The sequence below is a fragment of the Mesoplodon bidens genome (genome assembly GCF_964165515.1).
Source record: "Mesoplodon bidens genome assembly, chromosome: 8".
Taxonomy (NCBI): Eukaryota; Metazoa; Chordata; class Mammalia; order Artiodactyla; family Ziphiidae; genus Mesoplodon; species Mesoplodon bidens.
This window is the reverse complement of record NC_138165.1, coordinates 82,907,913-82,931,124: the sequence shown is the minus strand read 5'-3', so window position 1 is coordinate 82,931,124 and position 23,212 is coordinate 82,907,913. Positions and strand designations below refer to the sequence as shown.

At 37.8% G+C, this 23,212-nt stretch overlaps 1 protein-coding gene across 2 annotated transcripts in view; it reads right to left on the bottom strand.

Moving 5' to 3' along the window:
- Nucleotides 1–23,212, bottom strand: part of PARD3B (par-3 family cell polarity regulator beta) — a 1,049,764-nt gene that overhangs the window by 220,687 nt on the left and 805,865 nt on the right. For both annotated transcript variants that reach the window (XM_081242115.1, XM_081242116.1), the window contains exon 19: nt 20,831–20,941. In XM_081242115.1, the coding sequence (XP_081098241.1) occupies nt 20,831–20,941 (111 nt within the window). The remainder of the gene's footprint in view (nt 1–20,830; nt 20,942–23,212) is intronic.

Below are 23,212 nucleotides of genomic sequence, written 5' to 3'. Positions count from 1 at the left end.
GCAGTAATTTTCAGTTCCTACCTATTAGTTGCATTTTTTACAGTGTCAGGTGGCAAGATTTTTTAGTACCTTCCCACTGCTACTAAATACTACCATTTCAAGAGAACTGCCATTCAGTGAAGGTTCTCCTATTATTGCAATTTACATTTTCCCTAAATTTATACCTTTCCCAGACCCATTAAATTTTCTCCATTGCTAATGTATTGAGTTCCTGTAATTTGTATTCTCATAATGTGGACAAATTTCTCAGAAATGCTTAGTAAACATCTTTAGCCTTCATTGGGAAATTAGCCCCAAAGAGAGGTTGGGGGAGGAGGGGACGAGTGACAGAGTACATACTATTTTCTCTGATAATGCATAGTTCTCTTATAGCAATCCTATACCAGGGCCCCTACAAACAATGTCATTAGGCATTGAAGCCATTAGATGTTCCCAGGTTGCTGGCCAGACTAACACTGAAAAATGAGGTATAAGAATTTGGCCTTGAGGGGGCTCTGCTGGGTGGATAAAGCTTATGACTTGATGTGCTTTATTCTTATTCTTACTGACATTTGTACGTAGCAAAAAAATAGCCTTATTTATTATTAATATTCCCCTAGTTCATATGTGTCCACTATTTGTAGCTCTGTGGGAAGCAGAGAGGAAGGTAAGTTTTCTGTATTAAAATGATCAGTAATACAGCGCTTTTTAACCCTGGGGCCTGCCAGGCATGATATCTGCAAAAATAAATGGCTGCCCTTTGACATGGTGTTGGTTGTCATCGTATGGAAAAGAATGAGGATGAATCCCTAATGTTGACTGTTTGGGAGTATTGTAAGTCTACATAAACTTCCTGGGGGAGGAAACAGGAAAAATACAGAGAATCAAAGGAAACTAGCTTCATTTCCTTTCCTTTCCCTTATAACTCTTCTTTTCCTTCCATTTTGTCACCTGGAATTTCACACCTGGGCAGTGCTCTCCTGGACATGTCTTTGATCTCTCTCTCTATCAAAGCTAACTCACATAAAAAAATGTGCTGAAGCATTGGGAACGTGGGCACCCACACAGCATATCCTGCTCTCTTTCCTTTGTTTTCTTAGCCATAGATGCCAGATTTCTCAAGGCCATGAATGTCCACCCCCATGTCACATAGAATCTTCTTTAAAAGAACTCTGGGCTCATGAAGAACTCTAGAAATACTACCAGCCTCCCTAGGGTCTGGAAAAAAAACATTTTAGTATGGAACCATGACTGTATCTGAGACAAGAATACATGCTTTATACCCACCATCTCATCCAGCCAACATGTGACGGGCACTCTTATGAAAAGCTGTATTCCCCCAATGATGGAGAGTTTTAAAAGAAACAGAAAGTAAAGTCTTTTTCCTCCTATTCTCTTTATGCAGTACACTTTACATAGGTCAGCAAAAATAGTTTATTCAACCACTCGATTTTTTGCAGTGCTTATTAGGATTGTCATTTTTGGCTTTTAAAGATGTGACTTTGTCCTAGAGGAAGCATATAGAATATTCTCAGAAGTCCAGACACATGCCAAAAAGGGCGACTGGTAGTCAATTTGGTTTCTTTGGTTCCCACGTTTACTATGTACTAGAAACTATGCTAGACTAGATGAAAAGGACAGGGGACACTTGAGTGCCTGGTGGAAGACCCACAGCCTTGCCCATCAGGTCTGAAAATTAAGGTCTCCTCCTAATTCCAAAAGGGATGGGGTCTGCTTAATACAGGTCCAGACCTGAGATGAGCCAGCACCAGGAGCATCCTTGGCAACTGGCCCTCCCCCATGTACACGTTACAGATGGGTCATGGAAAAAAGCCAACAATCATTTTAGATGATCACGATCACATAGTCATCAGAGAAGGTCCAACAAGCTAATCCATGTGGTGCCTGCTGCCTATGGTGATTCTGCCAAAGAGCTGGCAGGCAATTAGGTAACAAGATAACTATCAGAAATGACCCCCGGCCTTCTCTAATGGGTATTGAGGAGAAATATTCAACCACAACCACTGGTTCCAACCTGGGTGGGTGAGGCTTTGAGGGAGGCTTTTTAAAGGACCACATGTTCTATGCACATGGTCTTGAGAATTACAGTAAGGATTTTTTTACTTGATATGAAAGGCAATGGGCATTTGTACATGGGAGTTTAATGACTGATCTATCCTCATGTGCTCCTTCACAAAGACCAGTAGATACTATACCAGCCATAATCTTGGGAGCGCTCACCCTCAGTTCTGACCACAGCATGCCACTACTCATCTGGCTCCCTATTCCTTGGTCCAACTAGGACCCTTTGCTCCAGGTTTTATACTTAATATAGGAAGCTTCTTAACATTGAAAAGAGGACTGGTTTACCTCTTACTGGAACCACAAATTGCCAAAGTAAAGTAAAAAGTAAAGCCTGTAAAGTGTTGGGAAGAAGGGAGGGATTGGCATATCTTACTGTAGTTAGCAGGGTACTGTAGTTAGCAGGGTACTGCAGTGGTCTGAATTTGAAGATGTGAGGAAACATCTTTCAATTCCTTCAATTAATACTTGAGATTTAGATCTTATTCAGGCTCCATCTATGAGCAGTAAAGAAGCATACATTTTAAAAGAGGGGAAGGATATGGCTAGATATCTCCCTGCAGGGAGAATTCATTCTTTAAATAGCAGCCTGGCTGATCTCTTAAAGAATAAATGTTTAATGGCTTCTCTGTGTAAAATACCTCCATGTCTTCCTTTTACATGTAGGCAAAATCCAATCTCCTTACTATGACGGAGGAGGCTGTATCATTAGACACAAGTCTTTTGTGACTTTGGCTTATGCCGCTCTCTGTTCTCGTTACCAAAGTCCAATCCTGTGGCATCATTTGCCTCAGGCTTCATTAACACTTGCTGTTCTTTCTGCCTGAAACCCTCTGCCCCCAGGTCTTCCCGTGGCTGGTTCACCACTGTGATTTGAGTCTCGGCACCTCAGACACCCTTCCCAGTCCTGTCTCCCTATCATGTTATTCTATTCCATTTTTTACATAGTTCTGTCACTACTTGATTTTATTTTTTCATTTATCTGTTTACAGGAATGTAAGCTTCACAAGAGCAGGGACCTTACTGGCTGTTGACAGATCTAGCCCACTGCCTGGCACATGGTAGACACTCAATAATATGACCATAGAAGCAGAGGGAAGCGGGGTCTGAGAGAGAAGCCATGTGACAATGAAGGTAGAGACTGGAGAGGCATACTTTGAAGAAGGAGCAAGGAGCCATCAGCCAGGGTTGCAGGCAGCTAAGTAAAAGGCAAGGAAATGGATTCTCCCCTAGAGCCTGCAGAAGGAATCAGCTGAGCTGATTTGACTTCATCCCAATAAAACTTATTTCAGAATTGTGGCCTCCAGAACTGCACAAGAATACATTTGTGCTGTTGTGATAATTTGTTACAGCAACAATAGGAAACTAATACAGATCATGAATAAATGGAATTGATGGGTCCTAAATAAAAGTATTTAGGCATACCCTATTTTCTTTCAGAGCCTGGGATGGTGTGTCAAGGTTAATCTTTTCTACAATGTTGGAATATAAGTAATGAAACCAACCCCATACCCTATGGCACGTAAAGAGAAAAGTAAGCCAAATTCTGGAAGCTTTCATACTGTGTGCCATGAACAGATCGAAAACATGTTTACTGTGGAATGCAGGAGAAGGAACCTAAATAAATGTCTTCAAATGTCAAACATAACAATTATACTGGAGACATTACTGTGGGCACAACACCTATACAAACTGGTCCTGGCAGCTGACATCTGTAACAAAAGAAACAACTCCCCAGAAGGAGAGCTGTGAATTTAAAACAGATGACGTCAGGCCTTTCCTAAACAAAGATATCTTCTTATCATCTCCCCCAAATACATTAGACAGCACACATTTTCTTCTGCATTTTTAAAAAAGCAAAACTCGAAAATGAGCAGCAATCTTTTATTCCCCCTCTTAGAAAATCTACAGTGACCTGTTTGCAAATAATACCGTGGAAGCATCCCAGAAGAGGCTCTTGGTTCATTAAAATAATCAGCATATTCCAATATGCATTCACCTCTGAAATAATAACAATTCAGTTTCAATAAATTAATTATGGTTTTAATGAGTGAAATTTACATTTATATTTCTGCCTTAAGATCTTCATGGAAGGAAGCATCCTCACCCGTACAGCTCCACTGAAGCAAGGCCTTTTTCTGTGTAGACCAGCAGAGGTGGATGGATCCCCTAACACTGCTGTTTCAGAAATGGAGAAGCAGGATGTCTGGAGAAGCAGCCAGACAGCCTGGGCTTGCAACCAAGCTCTGCCACTAGCTAGTTTTGTACCCATGGGCAAAAGGGGAGAAAAAAATGCCTTTTGTCACCCTAGTTTGCTTCTTCAGTTTTTCAAAACTGTAACAAAAGTTCAATTTGCTCTACCTTTTTTGATTATGGGTCTAGCATATAGACCTATATACAAATAAATAGTGTGTAATCCACCTATCAACAGACATATTTTGGCAAATACCTTCCAGACTACTAAAATTATTATTGTTCATAGTTAAAATATTTAAAGAAATTTTGTATTTTTCTGCAGACTAGGTCTTCAGTAATATAAACTTATAACCCATAGTTATCTGGCTGACTCAATGAACTGTTATTTTCCCAGAAAGTTTTGCCCTAGACTTTTCAACTGTCTTCTTTCTCAGCTTTAGAGAAAAAAACTATAATAGAAAGTAACCTGACTGCTCGGAAATTCCCTAAGATTTCAAATAAAATTTTTTCCAGAGTCTTAAACTCCCCTCTAGTTAGCTAAATATCATATATTATTGATGGGATTAAGAATTTAAATTTTTAAAAGTCTCTTTCCATTTTCTACACAGTTAAGTTGTACTTTATAATTGATTTTAATGATTTCATTGTAAGTGTCTAGATATACTGGATGATAAAGAAGGTCTGTTCTACTGTCCCAGCTGTAACACAATTTTTTCATGGCTGCCTTCTCTGTGATCATATCACATTTTTATATCCCATTACATTATTTATCACAGTTTAGCTTTACTGTAATTAGTTGTGTATTGGTCTCTCACCTCTCTCTTAATCATGAACTTGTTGAGGGTACTGACTAGGTTGTGGTGCTATTTCCCCTAAGTGCCTAGCTGCTCAATTAATGTTTGCTGAATTATAGAAGCAGTCAGTCCAAAAATAATTAAAAAGCCAAAAGTGAATCAGAGCAGAAAGTATCTACCCAAATCTTCTAAGTGGAAAAATTTCCTATGACTTCAATTTAACTTCAGATTCAAAGGCCTAATTGTATATCTCGAGAAAAAAGATCTAGGGATGTAAAATAGATTGTTAGTTCTTCAGATGATTGAAAATATTAAAAGTCATCAGTATACAAATCTCTCTTTTTAGAACTCAAATTGGGACCTATTCAACTGAAATGACCAACTAAAGGTGACCTTTCATATGAGAAATGTGAAAAATAAAAAAAGAGAGAAGGAAAAAAAAAGAGAAAATGAATAGAAGACGGTAAGGATTAGCAATAGTTTAGCCAAATGAGTACTGCGGGTTAGAAAGAAACATGCTTGTTAGATCTTAAAATGCACAGGAAGTAGGTGGGACTCACAAAGACCTCAATGGAGGGCCCCTCGAGAAGGCTAGCCTCTAGTATACATCCTGTGTGAATGGTACCTAGGACTGTTAAACACAGAACAGATTCAGAAACATTTCTGCACTTCCATAAGAGGAAAAGGGGGCTGGCTTGATCTTCTAAGGAAGGTTCCAGCATATGGGGATCAGGCTGGAGGGCTACGAAGAAGAGGTGCAGAGATGCACTTGATAAACTCTGTATGGGATGGAACATGCTGCCTTTCAAATATAAAGATGACATGCTGCAGGGTGCTCTCAGTCATTCTCCCTGACAATAAGAGTTCACTTGCTCTCTTAGTCTGAAGGTCTTTGTCCAAGAGAATACACTTTTAGATTTCACCTGGGATTGGAGGTACAGGTTTGGGCTACTTATAAGAATTGCAAATTGCTTGGTGATAAAGATCCCCTCTTGATCCTTTTAAAAAATTAATCTCTGAGTCCTTAGACCCTATTACAGTACTTGGACAATGATGGGTGCTTAACTGAGATATTTAATACATCAATGGTTCATAAACAGGTGTAGTTTTTATAATATTAACCTTATTAGCATATTGCCTTAACTATTGAGCCAACCAGCTGTCTGCACTGAACAAAATTAACGAACCTCCCTGCGTGGTGTGCTCACCTGCAGGCTCAGGCCCTCAGCAGCATATCAGGGATGAAGCGTGGAGGTGAGACTGTTACTTTTCCTAGAAGGTGTTCCATTCCCCTGACCGACATTTTTCTCATTTTCGTTTCAACACCTGCCCCTGCATCCAAGTAGCCCTCCTGCCCTCTTCATGACTATCCTTTCATACAGTACATAAACTGATCCTGTGCAATAATTCATTTAAACCTGAAAACTGCTACTTTTCCAATCTGCCAAGGAATGATTAGTAAATACTCAAGACAGGGCTGAGAAGTACACCACCCTAGTGGGCACTATGAAACCCATATGTTACCTGTCTATGTAACTATCAATCACACACACACACACACACACACACACACACACAATTATAGATGTTCCCACAAACAGGAAACATCTTAGCTCAGCCAGCTAAGCTCTCTTAATACCAGAAAGATGCCCTCAGATACCACAAAGGAATAAAATAAAACGTAAGCACTTCTGAGCTAGTCTATGCCCAACACTGTTTCTCATATTCCTTTAGATGAAAAAATTCCTCTCTTATGTTATCTGATTATAAAGCAACGTAAAAATGAATGTGTAAATAGAATCATAAACATGTCTACACAGTTTTGTATGTTTTCAAATGCTCCAGAAAAGTTGTAAAACCATACTACCCATTTTATTTTTAATTTGTGATATTTGGAGATCTTCCTCAATTTCCCCTCTTTAGTTGGCATGCTGTTAGTAAAATGTGTTCCTCTTTTCTGGTCCGAAGCAAAACCTCTAAGTATATCTTCAGTAACTTAAATTTCCATCTTGGTTCACACACCATATTGGTTTATTATGTAACTTTAAAAAAAAATTTTCTTTGAACTTAAGCAGAGCCAAGCTTATGTAAGCTACAGTAGTGTGAACCACTACTGGTAATTGATATCTGCAGGAGGTTATTTCAGATTGATCAATGAAGGTTGCACGACTAACTTGAGTCCATTTATTTCCTCTGAATAGTTTTCACTTGATGATATGAATTGGTCATTGATATGAGGCATTCACTTTTGTCTTAAGTCACATACATATTTGAGGCAGGGAATATTTTAGCATAATGTCAGTTTTCTTGGCACTGAATTTTTGTGTGCTGGTAAAAAGAATTAGGCTTCTTCAAGAATTGACAGTCCATTTCTTAACACTTTGTAAAATGTTCTGGTTTCATTTAATATGTTTCTTTGTCAGGCCTTACTTGTCCATCCTTTGAAATTGGTGAGGTAAATGCATAGTTATTGGGAATAGGATTGATTGATAAAAACTAGAAAAATTACTACAGTTAGTTTTTAATCTGCTGTGTAAAAAAAATATAGGAACATATTCAATTTGGGTTGAATAATATCCAAAGCAGCCAACTGTAATACTGAACCATTTGTTAAAACTATGATCTTGTTTTTTCCAAAGTGGAATATTTAATAGTCATTGCAGAATTTTTTTTTAATATGCATTTATGTGGCTGTTACAAAATACAGCTCTGAAATTTAAAAGTCCAACTAGTAAATTATCCTCTTTTGGCTTTCTTATTACATCCACTATAACAAGATTAAAAACATATGAATTATACTGCATTTTCTTGACTCGGTGATTTTTTTTCTTAAGCTAAGTCAACCCACTAAAATATCCTTTGATGCTCGTTCAGCTAAAACTTTATATTTTTGCAAAGACACATTATGTGATTTGAAAATATCTTTAAGTGCCTGGAATATTTGAATTGGAAATGTGCCATCTTTTACATCTTCACTAATAGAATTTTTAATTAGCTGTTGATACTGTCAATAAGAGTTCACTATTATTTTTTAAAAATGATTTGTCTAAGCAACTCCTTTTCCACTCATTTGTTTTTTTATTTTTTAAAACTGGTGCTTACTATTATAATCAAAATAATTTTTAAACAGAGCACTGTTGTTTCAAAAATAGGCAAGAACTTTAGGAAAAATATTTTAATACACGTTATTGTTTTTCCCATGTATTACTAGAAGTTTATCCATTTTTAAAATTACATAAATAACTTATTTTAAATCTGATTATTTTATACTTTTAAGTTAACCAGGACTTTACTAAATATCTTCTCTTTATTGAGATGTAAGGAAATGAAACAAGCAGAAGTTATAATCTATGCCTCAAGAGAATTAGGATCTAGGCAAGAAGGAAAGACATGAAACTGCAGGAGAGTGTATAATAAGGAATTATCTTATAAGACAAAGACTCTAATTTAATGGTAATGTGGACTCCTAATTGCAGACTAGGATTTTAGTAATATTGCCTCCCTGAGAGAGTAGCTATATGGCATCTGGTATATTACAAATGGCTGTCGCTATTTTTCCTGATTCTCCATTTCCATTACAGTTTTTATGCTTGCCCCCTGAAATATAATCTGCACTGTGAATTCTGATTGAATCGTCTCAACATGCAGCACAAAAAAAAGATCTTCCTTTGATGGAGAATAAGCCAAGGACAGTGTGTCTCATCTATACAATCAAATTCAGTTTTCCCTGTAAAGGCAAATTTTTCCTTTTAAAAGGTTGAAATGAATGGCACTTAAAAATTTCAACTGGTTAAATTTAAGCCAATGGAAGAGAATGGGGGCAAAAGCCCATTAAAAAAAAACAAAAACAAAAACAAAACCTCTCTAGGCCCATAACATTTCCATTTGTTTGTGAAATGGATGAATCTCATTCTCTTTAAGGTCTTGTCTCTCAGGATCTGGTTTGGTGACAGGGAAACAGGTGTCGATAGTCCTGATGGGCTGGTCACTGTGTCAATGACCATCTTCACTGTTCTACTACCAGTTACAAATAATCTCATGCTTCTGGATACCATTTCATAGCCCAGGGGAAAGACTTATTTTTCTAAACTCTATAGCTTTGTCCACCATTGATATAGCTAGCCTATTCCGCCTCTTGATTCCATTCTAGCAATTATTCCCTGGAAAAATAAAATTAGAATCAGTGCAGCTTTACATTTGTTTCTTCATTCATTCATCCATTATTCAACAACTGTGTACTAAGTACCTACTCTGTGAAACGTAATGTGTTAGATGCTGAGAGAAACAGAGATATAATTATGATGTGGTCCTCGCCTTAAGGAAATTACAAGCTAGTAATGGAGAGAAGGCATGTTTGTAATCACAGACATCTACAATTCAATGCAGCAAAATAACAACAGTAATAACAATGTGTATCTATCCTGTGCCAAGCACTGCTCTAGATGCTTTAAGCATTTCATCTTATGTAAATTTCACAGGAACTCTGAAGGCTAGGTATTATTTCTGCTTCCAAAAAATTTTCCAAATGAGTGAGCTGAGGCTCAGAAGCTTTCAGCAAAGTGTGCACAATCGCACAGCTGGTGCACAGAAGAGTCAGGCTTCAAATCCAACACTATTAGATATTAATGCTCATTCTCTTTCAAATAAACACAGTCTCTAAGAAAAAAAGGTACGTTCGCCATTTATTGAGCATCTCTATGCCTGGCACCATTCTGAATGTTTCACTTCAGTGTCTCAATTAGCCCCCACAACAATATTATGATGTTACGATGGTTATCTACCCCTTTTGTCGTTAAAGAAAATGAAGCTTAGCAAAATTAAGTAACTTGAACCAAGTTACTTAGTGGAAGAATTTTCTTCCAACTTAGGTAGTTTGGGAAGGTATAATGGAAGAAGTGGGGTTTCAATGAATTTTCATTGATTCGGACCAACTGAGTCAGGAGGAGGGCGTTTCAGGCAAAGGAAATGGTATTAGGAATGGCACAGAGATTGGAAAGTGCCATAGTAATTTCAAAAAGAGTGACCATTCCAGGTTGGCTAAGTACACGGGTCACCTTGCACAGGAGTGGAAGTTATAAGAAAGCTAGGCTATAGTCAGGTACATTAGGCCAAGGAGTTTGGACTGTACACAGTAGACGAGTGAGCCACTGAAAGTTCAGAGAGAGGAATGACTGATCAAAGCTATTATTACTGATCCATTCTTCTCCAGCCCGCTATATTTAACAATCTCTGCTTCAAGAAATCATGATTTCACAAATTATTATTTATTTGTTAAGTTCATCCAAGAACATGAATACTTACAGCTTCCATCTAAACAGTCAATTGTTACTATTGTTAAAAAAAAAAAAAAGCCCTTTTAAGTGACCTCTAGAAAAGCAGACTTTTGTGCCATAGCCCAAACCAGTTCAACCTTCTTAACTTTCAATACTAAAATCAAACAAAGGGCACAGAGCAGAAGGCGGCTGGAGTTTGGGCCTGGGAAAGGGGTCAGGTTCCTTTGGCCATCAATCTGAAGTCAATTCAGATGCACTGCAAAGTCATTAATTAAACTACAGAGCAAGGACAGGTGGGTGGGAGACAGCAAACAACGAAGAAAAGGACACTTTCATTCCATTTCCACCAAAGACTAAATTTGAAAATATCAGCAGACCAGAGTTATCCTCCTTTCATGTAATACATTTAACAGAAATGCAAATGTGAGATGTCGTGAATTTAATGACTGTGGTTACAAGTGTTTTCTGCAATCACATACCGCATGAACTTGAGAGGCTGGCAGTCACCCATGCTATTTGTACCCCTCCTCCCTGAATTTGCTTCCATGGCTGTCAAGCAGTGGTTGCAGCCAGCACTCCAAACGCCCCTCCCCTGCTACCGTGCTGCCATCTTGTGCCCAGCTCACTTGCTTGAGGAGCAACTTCCAACTGGTGATCAATAAGAAACGACAAGAAGCTTCTTGCATAGGAGTATCTGGCATGACTCCCGGCTGGGCAAAGTCTGTGTTCAAGTTGGCCTTCTTCATCATGACAGTATCCAACTCAGCAACTTTCACAGATGGTGTGTCTCAGAGCATTCTGGGCTCCCAAATGATACTAAACGGATTACCTGGGGTCTTGAATCCCCAGAGCTGGCCAGAAAATAACACTGAGCACCTAGAGTGAACCAGGTGCTTGTTTCATAAATAAAACTTTTCAGAAAAGTCTGAAAGCCAGACGTCTCATTTAACAGATGAGAACATAGAGGTTTGAGGCAGTTTAGTAGCTTGACAGCGTGCTCATGCAGAGTCAAGTCTTTAATACGGGTCTAACCTACTCCTGGGTTTTGCAATCTTTCTGCTTGGCCACATGCCTCCCCCTGGGCCACCACCCAGGCCAGTTGGCCCTAAGCATAGCTATAAGCAACACCTGGGAAATAGTTTTAAAATACGTATCCTCGGGCCCAATTGCAGATGTACTGAATATCCATAGCATATTTCTATCTATATCTATACCTATATGTATTTAATCTAATTATCTATTTATCTAAAACAGGGTTTGTCAACCTTGGCATTTGTCAACTGACATTTTGGGCTGGGTAATTCTTTCTTATGGGGGTTGTCCTCTGCATTGTAAGATGGTGAGAAACATCCTTGTTCTCTACCTACTAGGTTCCAGGAGCACCTCCCCCCTAGTGTGACAACTAAAAATGTCTTTAGACATTGTCAAATGCCCTTTGGGGGGAAAACCACTCCCAGCTGAAAACCACTAATATAAAAAACTGCCATAGCAATTTGGAAAAAGCATATTCAAAGTTTGGTGTTTATAAATCACATGTCTAGGTTAGAATTTCTATATAAAGAATATGAGGGGAAAACAAAGCAGATCTGGAAGACAACAGGCTGAGTATCCTTTCAACTTGCAGATTTTGCCCACCTCTAGGAACAGTAACTAATCTTGGCCTCCTGAGTGGGTGTATAGTCATGGAAGTTTTCTAAAGCAGGATACAACATAGCATATGTCCAAATAAGAAATGAAGATGAGATACTTTAGAAATTCTAGAAAATATTATTTGATTTATAGAAGTTTGATTTGTCCACATTTTTAGACCACTTTTAGCAAATTAAGCTTATTTGTACACTGCCCAGCTCCAAACTAGTCCACAGTAAATATTCTGGATTCTCTTAACTTTTATTTACTGAAATTTTCATCTTTGAAGGAACTTAGTTAAAAAGCATTTTATCCAAATAAAATGTTAGGCCTTAAAGAATTATTATTGCCATTTCATTTCATGGTAATAAAAAGAGGGACACATCCACAAAAGTTGTTTATCCAAAGGTATGAAAACAATTGATAAAATGGGTACTGGACTCTCATTTCTAAGTTCTAGTCACCAAAGTCCTTCTACCTAGTTACAGCCACCCAAAGCTTTCACAGAAAATGTTCTCAAATTGTGCCTCTGCCGGCCGTAACCTCCAGTGAATCAAATATATCTGTTATCTGACTGGCAAAAAATCCAGTGAATTACCAAAGTTTGGTGATTATATTGAATATATTTTTTGTGTGTATATTAAAACCAAATATCCAGATCAACAGAATTTAGAACTTCTTTCCAAGTTTTTCTCAGGTTAGATATTCTGAACATTTCTGTGGGATCACTGTAGGTAGTTTAGTAAATTCCTTTTTAGAATGTATTTCAGAATGTAATTGTAGCACTACAATTGAGTACAATAATATAATATGTCACTCTAGGGTATTTGAATATAAGAGTATCCTTTTAAAACACTTTTTTAAAGAGCTGGTGTACTTTGATCTTAGAAGTTTGTCTAAACGACTGCTGGAAAGCATGCCAGTCAAGTGATTCATTTTATGTATTAATCCAGCTCAGCTGACAAGTAGTTGCTAATACAGCACTTCTAACATTGACTCAAGTCGCATAAAAGGATTTTGGCTCATAAAAAATGCTGGCATGGCATGAGGATGTAGGTGTTCCCATCTCTTGCCTCTAGGAATATAGGCATGTGCCAAATTTTGCTGGTGACCACAAGCATTTCTGGGAAGATAGGTGTTATGAAGATCAAAAAAAATGTGCAGCTATTAAAACTATCTGCATCCCCCTGTATCTCATGCCCTCATTTCTCTAAATAAGAGATACACCTTGGAAGAGGGGTGGTAGGTGTGTGGCCACTATGCCCTGTGTTTGTGTTAGCTCGTGCTGACCCTTTCTCTTTCTCTCTCTCTCTCTCTGTTTTTAATTCTTATTCTAGGGAAGAAGGCTACCCTTACCCTAATACAAGCATCAATAGTAATTACTGGGATACGGCAAATCTCTTTTCATTTACTGAGATGGTTAGCACTATCAAAGACAGAAATCTGATAGCTTCTTTCTGTAAGCATAAAATGAGAACATGACCTTGTCCTGAGAAACGCCATCTAGTAATATTTTTCATAACTTCCATGCAGTGATGATCTAATAAGAATCTAAAAGTAATTAACTGGATCTCTTTCAGCCAACCAAAGCCTTATTCATTTTTATCAGGATTCTAAGGGAGCCATAAATTGGGGCATTTTGAAAAACTGGGATCTAATCCAGTCCATGATCTGATCAGGGTTCAGTGGTAATAATAAATTGGGACTATTAAAACTGGGAATCATTCCAACATTTTATTTTGCCCATACCACAGGACCTAGCAAATTCTACTGCAAAAGACAGGGATATTGAGAGAGGAGTAAAACCATGCTGAATTAATCATTTGTATGTAATCATGCCAAAACATGGGTGTTTTCAACAGTTTAAATAGTGCCAAAGTTTAAGTTCAATAAATAATTAATTATAGAGAGTCTCTTGGCAAATTAAAGAAATCAACCTTCTGGTTCCTTTAATAAAATATGCACTCTTTTTAGGATACAATAATGACAAAATCCTATTAATTTATTTGTTGCTCTATGTATTTAGGGGTGTAATACTTATGTAGGTTACAACATAAAATACTAATTCAAAATATACTTTCCTTTTCTTTCTTAGAATACAATAAGCATCTTCTTTTTTCAGTGTGCACAAATGTTGGATAAACTCTAGCCTTATTCTGGTTCTCATTTCAATTTCCAGTAACATAAAAATCTCCCATAATTAAATAAAATGCTGAGAGGTTGGGAATAGATTTTCACCCACTTGTATTCTCAAACTCTAAATGGTTTCTGAATGTTTTTATATCTCTGAGATGCATTTCGTTTATGTGGGGAACTTGCAGCTGCATAATTAAATCTTGGTTTGCCAAATATCAAAAACACATGTATTGATTTAAACTAAGGGAACAGGCCACAAGCAGCTCAGCTGATAAGGCAAGGGAGAAGCCTCTGCAGTTCTTGGAAGGCTTCCTAAAGGAAAGAAAACTAAGAACCTTGAGTGCAGACACTGAAACCGATTAACTTGCCTAAATCTTAGCTTCACTCTCACTTAGGCATTCCGTTCAGGCCAGTTGTTGAAAACAAGAGCCATATGTTTTCATACTTCTCAATGCTGCAGCTAGAGAGGTTACCACTTTCCCCCCTCAATTCCTCATTGATCCTAAGATTCTAATAAGATCTACAAAAACAATGTTTCATTAACACGGTAAATGAGCTCCCTTGCAAAATAAACTCTGATGTGGTATAAGAGTAATACAAGATCTTAGAGTGCAAACTCATATGTTATTAAACTCCCCCCACCAATTTTAGTAAGAATTTCATTTTGTAAAATTTAATTCAGAATCAGTAATACGGGACTTTAATGGAAGACAGCCTTTGGTCAATGGAGATTTTCCCCCTCAGTGCAATAATCTTAAATAAACAAGGGGAACATATTTATCTTTAACCAATCTCCACCTGACTTTTGAGAAGGTATTAACAATACAAGTACAACATGCATAATGTTAGGTACTTTATAGGTCCTGGAATCTGGTTAATTTCACACTTTGTGGAAGGTTACAATTTTAAAGTCTTAATGCTAAACAACAGCAATAAAAGTACATGGTTTACTGACTTGTTAAGACCATACCTTGCTTTTAGCTCACCATACTAATTTACATAATCTGAATATTTGGAAAATGCTAATTTAATTTAGCTTGATAAAGAATTCTAGGAGAAATAATCTTTGAACATAATGTTGGATTCATTCTTCTAGCAATGGATATTAAGCATTTGGAACTAATGTTTTATTATGGCCAGTTTCACTGGAGCGTGAACAAAACGATGAGTTTATTTAAAACAGAGCTTCACTGCCATGGACTGTTTGACTTATTTCAGGAGGGGACACATGATCAGCTCAGGAAATCAAATATGAGACTAAGAAAATCCTAACACGCAATTATAAGCGAGAAACTTGGGCTTATACATTCAGATAATAATAGTGCATATGCTACCATGAATCAGTGCCATAGCCAGTTCAAGAAAGGCCACTCTAAGGAGTTTAAAGTAAATGCTTCTATACTCAGATATATATATATTTCTCAGACCCTAAGATCTGGGAGAGACCACAGCGATCATCTAAGGACACATGCAGCATTAATGGCACACAAGATGATTTCTGACGGTATGTGGCTTGATGAATTTAATTATGTTAATTTACATGGTTTTGCATTTATATAACTTTTTAATTGAAGATATATAGATATAAATAAACCAATGAAGATAATACATCAGTGACTGAAGTTTATGAAACTGATGCTAGTCCAATCCTTTCCTGTTGCACTCATCCTTTCTCAGTGTAATCATCAGCTTCTTATTAGACATTTCCAGTGTCAAGACACTCACCACTGCATGAGACACTCTAATTTGTCAGGATGTTTTCCCCTCTATCAAGCTGAAGGCTACCTCTCTCTTTTTTTTTTTTTTTTTGCAGTACACGGGACTCTCAGTGTTGTGGCCTCTCCCGTTGCGGAGCACAGGCTCCAGACGCGCAGGCCCAGCGGCCATGGCTCACAGGCCCATCCGCTCCACGGCATGGGGGATCTTCCCAGACTGGGGCACGAACCCGTGTCCCCTGCATCGGCAGGTGGACTCTCAACCACTGCGCCACCAGGGAAGCCTAAGGCTACCTCTCTTAAAATAATTCCTTTTTAGAATCTTCAAGAAAACAAATGAATGGATGAATAAGTAGAGAGAGAGAATGAAAAGCTACTGGATGCTATAAAATACGTCTAATTCCTCTTCTACGTAATGTTCTTTAATCATGTGATATCAACTAAGTCTTAACTCTGCAGGCTATGCGTTCCCAGGTCCTTCCATATTTTTCAGGAGACATGGATTTAGTGCTGCCATTTTCTGTGTGTGAGACAGGCTTGGGGTATTTCAGGTGTGATCTGAGCAGTATAAAATAGAAATTATTGTTTCTTCCTTCACTTTTGTACATGAACTTCTGTAGCCTAGGACTGGATTAAGTTTCTGGCAGGCACATCCCCATGCTGACTCATACTAAGCTTACCCTCAACTAAAACCATCAGGCAAATTTTTCATATATTTGGTATTAAGTCAAACCTTCCACATCCTGTGCTTGTACAGTTCTTTTTTGGACCTAAAAGCAAGACTTTACATTTATTCCTATTAAGTTCCTTTATGTTTGATTCAGTCCATTGTTCCAGATGATTCTGTCATCAGACACACTGTCAACCCCTGCAGCTTCTTGGAATTCAAAATCTGATCAATGGGCACCATCACTGATGCCAGTGCTCAGCAGGCCAGCGTTAAAAATAAATTTCTGAGGCAAACTTTTTTCTTGCAAGCCTATATTGATGGAATATTCATAGCAATCTTTGGGTACAGTTTCTAATTAGCTAATCCTTCTAGGGTTACATAATCTGGTGTATATCTCTCTGCAATAGCCACAGGATATCATGAGAAAATACAATTCTAATGTCCAGGAGAGCACCCCTACTCTTTGTGAAGTCCAGAGATTAGAACAGGGATTTTCAATCTCCACATCACTGACAGTTTGAGTCGGATAACTCATTGTTTGAGGACGGGGACTGTCTTATGCATTGTAGGATGTGTAGCCATATCCCTGGCCTCTACCCAGTACACTGTGGTGGCAACTCACTCCCCACACCCCCTCCAAAGCTTTGACAAACAAAAATGTCTCCAGATATACCTAAATGTTCCTTGGGAAGCAAATTTCCATCCTCCATGCCACCCCCACCCCCCGAAGAACTGAGAATCTCTGTTCTACACTCTGCATTCCTCCAATCTAATCTAATAACTCAATCCACCAGTTGTGGCTTTTTTGACCTTTCCATAGCTATAGCTATGAATAAAATATTCATATATGTCACCAAAACAATTCCCTATCTGGAGTTAGATACATAGGCAAACTAAAACAAGATATGGAAATCATAAGAAAAATAATGAGAGGAATGATATAACTGTAACATTTAGAGTTGAGGTTAGATTAACCCTCGAGTAAAACAGTTACAAGGAAATTGAACCTTCAAATTATATGATTTAAGAGGTAATCTATAAGGACTTTTGTATTTGGATGCTCATCAAGGTATTACTTGGAACAGTGAAAAAATGGAAATAGACTATACATTTGAAGACAACAGAAGATAAATGAATTATGATATATTGATCTCACAGAATATTAGGTAGTCATCAAAAGGACATAATTTCAAAACATTAATGACATGGAGAAATGCTCACAATATAATGGGAATTCTGTGAAAAAAGTAAGTATATGCAGTATGAATACCAAGTTTTCAAACAAAAAAATATAGTAAAAATATCATAAAAATAGTAATAGTGGTTATGGAATTATGGTAGAATTATGCATGATTTTAATAATCTTCTTTACACTTTTTATGTAACCAAAAATTTCTTAATAAACTTATCATCTTTGTAAGTTTTGCACACATGAGGGGATGGGGTGGGGAAAGATCCATATTCCCTTAGGTGAGTGAGAACTGGCAAGCGTTCCTCTTTTGTTTGTAAAAAGTGTGCAAGTAAGGTAGGATGCTTCAGAGAGGGCATATAAGAAAGATGGCGATGTTTTTATACTGGGTTATTCAATCCTCCTGGGAAAAAAATCTGTACGTCATTTGTCATAGAATGAGAAGAATTTAATCTAATGTTCCAGCTAAATCTTGTCCCTCAAACTCAGTGATTCTCAGACTGCTGAAGAGTCACTTTGGGTGTAACTATTAAGCACAGATTCCTGAACTCTAACTTCCAAGATTCTGATTCTGCAAGTCTGGTGTAGGACTTAGGAATTTTCACTTTTTAACAAGCTCCCCAAGTCATTCAGTCTGATGCAGGTGGCCCATGGGCCATATTGAGAAACATAGCTATCTATAAGAAGTCATGTGTTTTGATTTGGATGAGTACTTTTTTTTTTTTGCCTCTATTTTTGATAACTTCTTCCTGGTTATACACTCAATAGAATTGGTACAGACCCTCAGCGGTGTGTCAGTGAACTGGCTCTTTGAAAAAAACAAACCCAATTTACCATCATCTGCCAGTTTCTGTGGTGTAAATACTCCCACCATGACCAATTTCAAGCTACAACGGTTTAGCAACCAGCTCACAGAATTCTTGAAAGCTTAATAATCATCTTTCATAAACTGGTGCAGGCTGGCTTCAGTGATATACAGTATATATTATATTTAAGTGCTTTAAACTCTTTGAAAAAGGAATATGTTAATGAAAAACTATTATATCTATGACAACTAGGATGAGCAGGTGAGCAATTGGATGGCTTGAATCATCTTTAGGTAACAAATTCTAAATGTATTAGAACAAAAGACAACTTTGTGAACTTGTATACACTATTTCCTATTTTATTCTATTTTTTTTCCTGTGACCAGGCCATGAAGAGTGATACATTTACTGAGTTCTTTAAGCGTTGTGAATTGTTTCCAATGGATGATGAAGAGCCAAGAAATGGGACTGCAGGGTTGGGAGCAATGTCAAATGTTCAGCCTTCACTCCACCCTCTATGGTCTTCAGTCCCTGAGCTGTTGAAATACCCTTGGCCATTAATTCTATAGCACCCAACCATAACATCAACTTCTCCCACTTTTTCCCCTTGTACATGATTGAGACAATGTTGTCTCTAGGAAACCCATATCAGAGGTGTTTTATGTGTTCATGTGCAGGAAGTGGCCTAAGTGGAGGCTAATAGTATAGTTCTTTCAATATTTTGACCAAACATATTTTAAGAAAATTGGACCTGAAGCCCATATAACCAGCTGAGGTGAGTTTACAGTCCTGCTTTTAAGAACAAAACCCCTCAGGCACCTGCTTCCTAAAGGCAAAACCAGAAAGTAAATGAACTCTTGCTTAAAGACAACCCACCTTATTTTATGAGTTATCAATTTTCTAGCTGGCACAGAGTTCCCTAGCTACTAACAGGAAACCCCCCACCCCCAAGCAAGTATTGAGCTGCAAAAAATGTGAAGTTTGCATTCTAGCAAATAGCTCAGTTTCCTGAAGATGAAGCAAGAATGTGGTACCTCAGAAAGTGAAGTCAGGGGAGCAGTAAAGACCTATGGCATGGTCTCACCGTACAGATGTCTTTGCCAATAGATGCATTAAAATCTTAGCCTGAATTACATTTTACATTACAGGATTACTGAATCTTGGGCTATGATGGAGAATTCATCTTTCTTCTCTTTGGGGCAACTCTGACAGGTGAATAGTCAACAACAATGGAAAGCACTTGATTTCTTTTTTTCTGCTCCACTGACCCTGGAACTGAGCTTATCAACCTCTCAAAAACAAGAAAGGACTAAATAGGGTTTTTTTCTTGCTATTGATAAAGTCAGCCTTCTCAATGGGAATAGACCACAAGATAGGGGTCAAAGGTTAACAGTTAGATACTCTTAGCCTGCTCTGTGCCAGAAAACGCAATGAATAAGAAGTATGATTTTCTTAGTACACATGCTAGAGTATTAAAATAAGTACAAGAACTGACTTTTTAAAAATGACAAGAACTATTATTACTAATAAGCAAGGAAAAATTTGCACAAATCTGACTTCATACATGATCAAGTCAGTATCAAATACTTAAAATTATGTAATAATCTCAGTCTTTCTCCAGGCTTCATTTGGTTGTGAAGGCAGAGAATTTTCAGGAGAAATATGAATATTCACTTACATGTTTCAAAATCAGACATTTATACATCTACTTGGGATAAATGCTAGAGTTAGCATCAAAGATATGTGAAGGACCTCTTGTCCTAATGGAACATTAAGCTCCTCAAATAGAAGAATTCAGCCCTTGCAAACTGTCATTATTTCAGTAAATGAAACCGGCCCTTTAACAGATGGGCAACATACTTTGCAACTTGCTGATGGCCTAATAAAAGGCACTGGCTTTTTAAAAATGAAGGGCATGTACTTCTCAAATTACAGTACCCAAATGGGCTTAGCAGAATAAAATTAAGAAGGTATACAACAGCTTGACAAAAATTAGGAACAGACTATGGAGATTTGATAGCTCTAAACATCAATATCCAGATGACCTTTTTATTAAAAAAAACCCAGAAAACAAAAAACTCCTTATTTAAACCATAGGGAACATATGCATTGATATACTCAACACTGGGGGTAGCACATCATGGAATTATAAGTACCGATATAATAAAAACATGAAGTTAATTTCTTCTCAAAATATAATAAAAATTCCCTAAAAAGCAGATTCCATTTATATCAGGTATCTCTCCTTTTGTATCAGTCAACCTTATGCTTCTTAAAATAAGATTTCTCCAGTTGACTGATGATATAACCAAGTTAACACAGACCACGCATGAAAATAAGAGGCCCAGCATTTCTACTCACCTCTCACGTTCTTCTTTCATTTTTTCCAGCTCCTCTTCTCTCAGGCCACCATGCTTCAGAGGACCTTTCTGCTCAGCCTTTCCACCCTTATCATCTTTCTTCTTTCCAAATCTAGTGAAACATGGAGAAGATGATTGTTAATGATAGTTATGCTCTTTTTGTGGTTAATTGAAGATACTTATGAGATGAATTCATTAAACTGTAATTCTTTATTCTAAGCAATACAAGATCATTTCACATAAAATGGAATTAAAATAAGATGCTGAGATCAGAAAAATAATACAGTTACTGAAGTCCCCTCCTCTTCCTCTCTTCCTTCTTTCCTTCCTTCTATTGACTGTGTAGTCTGCACAAAATCATGTGATTAAAGACTAAAAATTTCAAACCATTAATTCAGTAGAGATTAAAGAACTGAAAGGTTGTTGTTCCCATATAGCTAAACACTGACCGACCTCCTAAATAGGCCTCCAGAACTCCAGGTGGCATTGACATTGACAATTAAACTCATGGGATTACATAGTGACAGTGCTGCAAGGGACTTTACCGAACACCTAGTTCAATATTCTCATCTTAAAATGAAGAATCAAAAGTTCTGAGAGCCCCTGGGCCTTGACCAAGACCACCCAACAAGTTCAGGGCAGGACTGGGATTAGAACGTGGGTCACCTCCTACACTGCACATTTTCCTTCAGGCCACATTCACTCTCCCATGTAGCTGCAGGCTTCCCAAATCAGCCCAAGGTCAGTGTGCTAAGAGCCCTCCTCGGTGTTTGGCGTAAGTATAGCTAACTGGGCACAGTGGTGATTTTATTTTTTTCCTCCAGCTTTAATGAGATGTAATTGGCACATGAACACTGTGTAAATCTAAGGTGTAGAATGTATTGATTTGATACATTTATAAATTAGAAAAGAATCACCACCATAGTATTAGTACCACCTCCATCCTGTCATGAAGTTACCATTTCTTTTTTGTGGTGAGAACATTTAAGATCAACTCTAAGCAACATTCAAGTGCATGATACAGTGTTATTAGCTATAACCATCATGCTGTACATTAGATTCCCAAACTTATTAATCTTATACCTGGAAGTCTGAACCCTTTGACCAACATTTCCCATTTCCCTACCTCCCAACCCCTGATAACCACCACTTTACTTATTTCTCTGAGTTTGTCTTTTTTAGATTCCACATATAAGTGACATCATACAGTTATTTGTCTTTCTCTGTCTGACTTATTTCACTTAGCATAATGCCTTCAAGATTCATCCAAGTTGTCACAAATGGCACAATTTCCTTCTTTGTCATGGCTGAATAATATTTCATTGTATACATATACCACATCTTCTTTATCCATTCATCTTGATGGACACTTAGATTGTTTCCATATCTTGGCTATCATGAATAATGTTGCAATGAACTTAGAAGTACAGATATCTCTGCGAGATCCTAATTTCAACTCCTTGGGATATACACCTAAAAGTGGGATTGCTGGATTATATGATAGTTCTAGTTTTAATTTTTTGAGGAACCTCCACGTTGTTTTCCATAGTGGCTGTACCAATTTGCATTCCAAACAATAGTACACTAGGGTTCCCTGCAATTATGATACTTTAAAAGAACATTGTGTTTCCTTAGCACTTTTGGGAAAATGAAACTGCACATTTGAAATGAAAAAAAAAGCAGCAATTAATTATTGGTAGAACATATTCTTAAATGATAGACATTTTTACCAATAGATATTTTCTTTGGAAGCAATCTCCCATAGTCTTGGTATTAACATACATGAAAAAATAAAATGACTGATGCTCTGCTGATAACCAGTGATAAAAGTCACTCAATCGGGCCTCCCTGGTGGCGCAGTGGTTGAGAGTCCGCCTGTTGATGCAGGGGACAGAGGTTCGTGCCCCGGCCCGGGAGGATCCCACGTGCCGCGGAGCGGCTGGGTCTGTGAGCCATGGCCGCTGGGCCTGCGCGTCCGGAGCCTGTGCTCCGCAATGGGAGAGGCCACGACAGTGAGAGGCCCACATACAGAAAAAAAAAAAAAAAAAGGAAAAAGTCACTCAATCATGCATAGTCTTCAGTTAAGGTAAAGACTCTTCTTAAATCTAAGGAAACCCCATGTGTCCCTTGTTTCTTATTAGATAGCTACAAATTTAACTAAGTGTGTGTGTGTGTTTATACCTTTAGCTTACTCATCCTATCTATGATTCTTTGTATGTACCTATGTATCCATCCATCCTTCCATCTATCCAACCTGAGGACATTTTTCAAATTACACATGTGCTGTTGACTGCCCCCTTCCCCTGCTCCCATCCCTCTCCCCTAGCCTCCCAACACACAGTGACTCAGAATCTCCTCACACGAGGACCTGAATTATAAACTT